Source organism: Astatotilapia calliptera, chromosome 1, assembly GCF_964374335.1.
Source record: "Astatotilapia calliptera chromosome 1, fAstCal68.1, whole genome shotgun sequence".
In the NCBI taxonomy this organism is placed as follows: domain Eukaryota; kingdom Metazoa; phylum Chordata; class Actinopteri; order Cichliformes; family Cichlidae; genus Astatotilapia; species Astatotilapia calliptera.
In genome coordinates this window covers 5,688,068-5,696,342 of record NC_137422.1, presented here as the reverse complement: position 1 = coordinate 5,696,342, position 8,275 = coordinate 5,688,068, and the positions used below count along the sequence as shown (strand labels likewise).

The 8,275-nt window shown below is 44.1% G+C and overlaps 1 protein-coding gene across 1 annotated transcript; it reads right to left on the bottom strand.

Moving 5' to 3' along the window:
• Window positions 1-664: 664 nt before the first annotated feature.
• On the bottom strand, window positions 665-7,847 carry ptpmt1 (protein tyrosine phosphatase mitochondrial 1). Its single transcript, XM_026151182.2, has 4 exons — window positions 7,541-7,847; window positions 5,599-5,679; window positions 2,877-3,068; window positions 665-1,279 (listed from the first exon to the last, which is right to left on the bottom strand). The coding sequence occupies exons 1-4, from the start codon at window positions 7,685-7,687 to the stop codon at window positions 1,151-1,153; spliced, it is 549 nt and encodes a 182-aa protein (XP_026006967.1). The 5' UTR covers window positions 7,688-7,847; the 3' UTR covers window positions 665-1,150.
• Window positions 7,848-8,275: the final 428 nt, after the last annotated feature.

Sequence of the window (8,275 nt, the reverse complement as noted above, 5' to 3'; positions counted from 1 at the left end):
AATATTTTTAAATAAAATTGTAAATAATTAAATATTTAAAACTGTAATTACTGAATAAATTATTTCAATTTTTAATTAATCCATGCTACATTTAGTTATTTACAGATGTATTTAATTAATTGAGTTTGGCACTCGCGTGTAATTTTTTAGCCCCAAACCATGCAAATGCTTAAAATACCATGATTTATATAACAATGTGTCATGATACGATGCAGCACTGGCAGTCGACAAGTCAGACTACGCCGAGTGGCCTCTCAAGTCTGGATTAAAGGGGAGGGTTGTGTCAGGAAGATCATCCAGCACAAAATAGTCAGTGCTGTTAGCCAACAGCGTGTCAGTGGAAACTAATGTTAAATGTTAAAGTTAAATGAACTTCCAATAAACAGCTACCCTACTAGGATGTAAAAGTTGACCGAATGTTTGTCCACGCTAGTTAGATTTAGGTTTTATTTTGTTTTACTTCAATTTAATTTTTCTATTTGTTTGCATGAAATAGAATCTAACAGTATTATCACTTGAACATTTTTCATGTGTGTTTGCTTCGGGGACTCCATCCTCATATTAAACCTTCTTGATAACTGTCACATTGGAACATCCTAACTTTATTTAAATATGTGCTTGCCAATATGAACAAACTACTGAAAATAAAGAAGCACCATTACTCTTTTTGTCATAAACATTTATTTATGGTCATTTTTTTACATTATGAGGCACTGCAGAAAAATATAAAGCAAATATTTTCCAGTCTACACAGAAACACCTTCATTACTGAATTATTTACTACAGTGTTCTCATCCTGTTGACTAAACTCCAGCTGACGTCAGCCGGCTCTGAGGGGAGTGTTTTCTTTTTTTAAAAACAAATGTGGAGAGCATTGCAGTGATTTGTCTTAGTTTGTTAGTTAAAACAGAATAACGTGGCTGGAAATCAAATTATAAAAAGAAAATTTTCTTTCAACAAAATTATATTAAAGAGTAACAAAAACAGATAAACAACATGTTCTGTTCTGCAGCTGTACACATGCCAAAGAGCACTTGCTGAAAAGGCAACAGTTGCATTTCCTGTTACAGTTGTTTTGATCAAGGCTCTGAGTCGCCGTCTCCCACCTCCAGTGGGAACACGATGAGGTCCGACACACTGCCCCACTTTCTCAGCTGGACTGTGCACATATCTGCTGGTAGTACTTCCTCAGCATCTCCAGCTGAGCGGAGCGTACTAGGATGTGCGGTCGAACAGATGCCAGCTTCTGACAGGCCTCGTCTGGAGTCCAGCAGTGTAACTGTCAGCAGGAAAGCAAACGGTCAACACAGCAAACCTGTCGCTTGATGCCTGAGCGACTCATCAGCCATGAGCATGTTTCATACAGTCACCACTCTGGAATATTGACTTAAACACTCTGTGGTTCAGTGCATGTGGAGGTAAACGGGTCAAAAACGGAGTTAAATGTGGCATGTGTTTTATCTGAAATGACCATGAGATTATATTTACATACAAATACTTTAAAGGTAAGTACGCTGGAATAAGAGGGTAAAAAGTCAGGGTTTTTTCAGGAAACAAAGAAATATATTACATTGTAATTTAGCAGTATGCTGTACTGTTCAGGGAGAGGGCCATATTATGAAGCGGATTAACCTCGGCCAGTTTCTGGGTATTTTACAGGAAAGGAGACACAGCTTACAGTGTAAGTAATTTTAAATACACTGTAAGTTAAAAAGAACAACTGAATAACAGAAAATCCATCATGTACACAGTGTAACAAAATAAGGATGTAAAAAGGGAAGGTTAAGTCACTCAACATTTACAGCCGTCAACACAAAAACTGCATCAAAAATATTGTTTTTCTGCAAAATTACCAGCTAATTACACACCACTTAAAACAGGCTCTGAAACTGAAACGATGTCATCTCATTGGAAGACCACTTTGTGTTCAAGTAGTAATAAAAAACGAAACAAACAAGAAAACACCCACAAATATTTCTGAAAATGTTTTGTTTTGCTTTTTAAATTTCAAATATTGTATAACGAGACAAAACTGCAAACATGAACGCAGATTGTAACAAACTGAATCCTTTCATCGAACCACCAAACAAACACACTGGTCCTCTCTGTGCACACACGTGGCAGCACTGCTGCTGTCATTGTGTTCATGTTTAACAAAATAAACTGCAGACATGAGTGTGACTCTGTCACTGAGCTAACAGCTGATCCCTCAGCATGTTTGTGCTCTCTGCTCATGCTGCCTTCATATTCAGTCATTCTCAGCTTTTTAAAGAACTTCAAAGACAAACTGCATGACATTTCTTCAAGTGGCCCCCAGGCTGCAAATATGAGACCCTGACTTAAAATAAGTTATGCAATACTCAAAATTACCTACAGTATAAATTGTGTCTCCTTTCCTCTAAAATACATGCAGGATAGGCACGTTTAGGCCACTCTGTAATATTGCCTGCTCCACAAAAAGTAACACGTACTTAGGACGTAAATACAGGGAAATATTGTTTGTTTTGCTGCTAAATTACCAGGAAATTACACAGTACTTAAAAATACTTAAAAGTACTTAAAAGTACTTAAAAGTGCTTAAAAGTACTTAAAAGTGCTTAAAAGTGCTTATGCGCTGCTCAGATTTTATAGCAGTATAATTATTTGCTTCCTGTAAAAAACGGATTTGTTGCCACCTTATTCTTATTTGTTCAAAATTATCCAACATAACAAATGTAAATTTATTATTCTATTTATTATTTATTTCTTTATTTTTTATCCGCTCTTTATGCTTTATCTTGCGTTACCATGAAAAGTGGGATGTTCTTCTCTCCACTCGGTTTTTGTGCTGTCTGCAGTTCAAACAGCAGGTGGCAGTCTGAATGCATCATACTGACCCGTATGAGGTAGGCGGCAGCTAATGTGGCGCTCCGGGAACGTCCAGCCTTGCAGTGCACGTACACACTGGTTCCCTGCTCTTTATGCTGCAGTGCAAACTCCACGCCTCTGTGGAGGTTCTCCATGCTGGGGACACCAGTCAGGTCCACAGTGCTAAGCCTGAGCTGCTCCACACCAGCAGCCTGCCACTCCTGCACCAGCACCGCAACAATAAATGACACAGTGTATGAGGGGCGGCTCTTTGGCACTGTTAGGGTTTGAACTTCTATCACACATCAGTATTTAACTCATCTTGCATATGCATGACAGCACAGGGTCATTTCAAATATGAGCAGGGCGATTAAACTGCACGTTAACTTTTTTTTTTTTTGGCCTGTCCCGTTTGGCTCTTTTGCCATCAGAATTGTTGTCTAAAGGCGAAGAAAGATGCCCAACGGATTTACTTTACCGAATTGACCATCCCAGCCTTGCCGTAATGGTCCATTTGATTCACCTTTTATTGTTTATTTTATTTTCACTTACTGAATACGGGACAGAATTAACTGGGGGAAAGAAGGGGAGAAAGAAAGAGGGAAAGAGAAACAGCTGAGAAGAGGGACGGGGGAGAAGGGCAAAAGACAAAAACTAACAGAACGGGCAGAGAAAAAAAAATGCATATATCGATCACCTGGGTCACCTGCTGAGAAAGAAAAAAGAAAACAAGCAGAAGAGAACAAGAGTAATAGAATAAACAACATCACAATGATATATGGGAATATGACAGTAAATACTAAATATTAAACATTATTTTGCAGCACATAAGATCAACAGAACACAGTGTGCTTTGAGGTAGGAGCCAAAAAGGGTGTAGTTTGTGGGTGTGATCACCCGTGTGTACACCTGTGAGCATGGACGCGCTTGTTTTTTGTTTTTTAAAAGGTTCCTTCATGTAATAATCTGCTAGAGGGTGTGGGGGGGCCACAGCCCCGTCCTCCAGGGCATGAAGCAGGTATGGAGGAGATCAAAACTCCAGACATCCAGAGGCCCCCAGAACACAAGAGACCAAGGAAGACCAACAGAGGGGCAGCCGCGCCACTGTCCCAGAAAGAGCTGAGGAGAGTCCCAGATGAGGGCTCACTCAGCAGCCGCGGAGCAGAAGCCAGGGGGGGTTGCAGTGACGTGCCCGTGAGCTCCGCCGGCAGCCAGCCGTGCCTGAGTGACCGAGCCCCAGGCCGAGAGGCCGGGGGCACCCCACCTCTGAAGTGGCCCGAGCGAGCCCCAGGCTCCAGGCCCCGATAAGCAGCCGCCAAGGAGTGAGTCGGTGTGTACCTGGACGCCCATCCCCAGACACAAAGAACCACCAACGCACCGATGTCTGAGGGAGTCCGCCACTGGCAGGGGAAGTGGTGGTAGGGGGAGATAGGCCTCCAAACCTTGGAGGGCCTGAGATGTCCCCAGAGAGGTGGCGCCTGACACCCAACCTGACATATAGACACAGACATACAGGCACACACAGATACAAACATCCATTCCCACCCTCATGCTCTCATATGCACTTACTCCACACTCAACCAACGTGGAGACAGACATAAAGAGACGCTGTACACACGATCACACTCCCCAAGCGTACTCTACGAACCGGGTCTAGGTACCCTTGCCCCTGGAGGGGGGAACTGAACCCAGACCCAGGTGGTGTTACCCTTTTCCCTGCGGTGGGGGGAGGCAGACCGCCCCGACTCCGCAGCAGCAGGAAGGCCCCACACTCCAGACCGCAGTCGGACGGCCAACCCTCCTCCTAGCCCCCCCGCTCCAGCAGGTCGCAGAGAATGGGGGTGAGAGAAGACTCCAAACCTCCCTCCACCCGCTCATTGTAGTGTTGATGCATGTGTGTTCTAAGGTGCATTTAAAACCCAGGAGGGCTTGGAGCTACCTGCCAGAGAGCAGCAAGTAAGCGCATGGTCCCTCCTGCTAGCCCTCAATGTCTGTATTTAAAATTGAGAGGTGGGCAACGACGCCAGGGGTGGGGTGTACACCCTGATGGTACTTTGGATTCCGTGTATCGTACCCCAAGATCCTATATGTATGTGTAATGAGAGTGTGAGTAATGTGAATGTCTAAGTTGTGGGATAAAATTGAGGCAGAGGCAGCCAGAAGGGGACGGGGGGGGGGGGGGGGGGGGGGGTAAGCCTCCTCTGCACCCTGGTGACATACCCCTACTCCAAGGTCCTGCATGTGTGGGTGGTTGTGGTGGAGCAGGAAGAGGGAGGCAGCTGGAGATGGGGAGGGAAGGAAGGGAGGGGCAAGTGACCCCTCCCTGGGGCCAGCTCCCCCGCTGACCCCAGTAGGCACCCCCATACTCCGCGAGCCGCCAGGGAAAGGGGGCCCAGGCCCATCCAGACCGGGGCCCAGTGCAGCAGCGCCTCCCGGCCCCACAGAGCCCGGGACAGTCCACCCAACCCCACCACAGAGAAAACTGCACCCACCCCACCATCCACTCATCTTCCAGACTACATAAGACAATAAACACCCAGGCTGAGATCTTCCTCCACCTCTCCTGTATCTCCCCCTCCTGTAGAGGGAGCTCCTGAGGAGAGGAAAGCTCCTGCAAGATGTGACAATCTCCCCCACCAGTTGAAGAGCCCCCCAGGTGGCTCGATGCACCGGCGGCACCCTGCTCCAGGGCTGGGTCCCCATGCACTGCACGTTAACTTAATAATGGGAACTCAAACGAAGGGAACTCACCTGGGCTGAGTTGCAGAAATATTTGGTCTCGTACTCTTCGTTCATGGTGATCACCCCTCGAACATTTTCTGTTTCCACCAGCTGCAAAAGCAAAAACAGGCCATCAGCTCTCAGAGTTGAAAACTGCAACTGCCACGAGAGCGGCACTCTAAATACTCTTTCTCTCCTTTATTCCATTTTTTATGAGGTCTTGACAAAATATATTTCCAGTCTCCTTCTCTGCTCTTTATGCAAACACTGGTGCATCTCAGAAAATGGCAATATTGTGTAAAAGTTCATTTTTTTCCAAGATTTTTTTTTATTTCATTTTGATGATCACAAAAAACATAAATCTGGTATGTCAAATTATTAGAATATTTCATCTGGAGTCCACAGCCATGAGGAAGACTGCTGACTTACCAGATGCTCAGATGGCAAAATTCAACAACCACCAGAAGCCACCACAGTCACTGCTGCAAAAGCTGTCAGTTCACAGTGTGCAAATATTTATGGGAAGTTGACTAGAAGGGAAAAGTATACACAAACAACACACATGACATGAGAGTTTGCCAAGGAGTAGACTGAAGGTGGTGTCAGTGTCACAATGTACACAGCAAAGGGACCACAGCCATCGACTTCAATAATATCAGCCACTCATAAACAGGCATCTTACCTGAGCTAAGGAGAAAGATGCCTGTGGTCCTTATTCTAATCATGTAACAGGTAATATCCAGTATGTGTAATGTGACAAAAGCACAACGTTCAGTGTGTGTTTCATGGCATTTTTACGCAGCCAACCCAAAGTTGTGGAATGATCTGCCCTTGCACGTTAGACAGGCCTCTTCTCTTTCTGAGTTTAAAAGTTTTCTTAAAACATATTTATTCGCTGAAGCCTTTGGCACTGATTAAAGGGGTTGACTCAATTTGTTTTAATTTATTTTAGTTATTTAATTTATTTTATCTTATTTTTATTTACTTTACTTAGGCCATTTTGCATGTACAGCACTTTGTGAACTCTGGTTTTATGTTAAAGTGCTTTATAAATAAAGGTGGTATGGTATGGTAGCATGTTCCTTGTGTAAGAGTCTTTACATTAATAAGCTGTATTCCTCACAATGAGGAAGGGATGTCTGCCTATCATTTAATAATCAAAAACATTTTAGAAATCAGTCCTACAATTATCCAAAAGCTTCTTTGCTGGGACCAAAATTACTTTTATAAAAGGAAAGCCCTTAGCTCGGGAAAAGGCCATTCAAAAGCTTTTTGGGTGCAAAGTATTCAAACACACAAATAAGTGGCCAAATGTGCATCTGTGGGTGGTGCTGGAGTGGCCACAGTGGCTGTAGGCAGGACGCACTGATGGGGCATCGTGAAGGAAGGGGCGGAGGTACAGAGCAGCAGAACAATAGCAACAGCTGTGTGTGAATTAATGCTAAACATAGTATGAACATTAGTCTTAGTGTTTTTCTACTGATGCACACTGCACTGTGTGCTCTGTCTGACTACTGAAGAAAAACAAACCTAATAAATCATGTTGACCGTCAGAGGTCTGATGATCCAAGAGGACCAACTATGGGCAAAAACTACTGAACCTGCGAGACCGTTTCTGTTTCTGATATGTTAGCTTGTTAGATAACTGAGGCGGTGTTACAGCGGTTTCTGCTTCAGCTGGATCGAAGATGGTGAGAATCACCCACAAATCACAATATTCGCTGATTGAGATAATGACCTACTCACTGTGAGTTACTATTTCATAATTGTGGCTTCGCATATTACTGTCTTTACAGCATTTCTTTGAAATTGTACACACACACACACACCACTACTATAACAACTTGTCAAAACATTTGTTTAGAACAAAGTCAATGCCGCCTCGTTAGCGCGGGCTAGCTCGGCAGCTGGTCTAAAGAGTCGTTAGCGTAGTCGAGCGCTAGCTAGCAGCTTCAGTGTTTGACAGGCGGACCTGTTTGGTCATGGACCTGAACGGCAGCGCTCCGAGGATCACAGTTTCATCCACTCGGTCAAACCACCGTCTCGAGGACACCTTCTCCATGACAACGTTGTAGGCTAACGTGGGGTAGAAGAGCAGCCGTGCTAACACTCCCGACATGGCTGAGCTATTTTCTGACGAGTCGTGTAAGAACTGAATTTGTGCTGTGGAGAGCTCAGCCTCTCATCATTACTCCTCCGTGCTGCTGTGCGGCGTGTGCTTCGCAGCCTTCATCCCACATGCTGTCAGCTTCCTCCTCCTGAAGCACGACTTCCGCCGACTGCTACCCCTTCAACATAAACACACTGACCTTCCATCCATAGATTCAGTCTCAAATCAGAATATTTTTTCTGCTCGACCAGCTGATGTTAAGGTGCAAAGTCGAACATATATAATGAGTACAACAACTTCATATATCACATTTTTTAAAGGACTGTCAGAACTTTTTTTTTTTACACATTAAAATTTAATCTCTCAAAAACTATTCCAAAATAAAAGCCTGATTTGTCACTGCGCTTTCTTATCGTCGAAATAAATCACGGTATCTGCCAAAGATACGTCAGAAAATCTCGCTAGTTAAAATATGAAAACAACAGCCCAGCACTCTGGCGTTTTTAAAAGTAGAATGGTAGGCAGAAGCTTCAGGTCTCAGTCCCCTCTCCTGACCTTACAGTTAGGGGTGGGTTTTTATAATCGATTCATTGATTA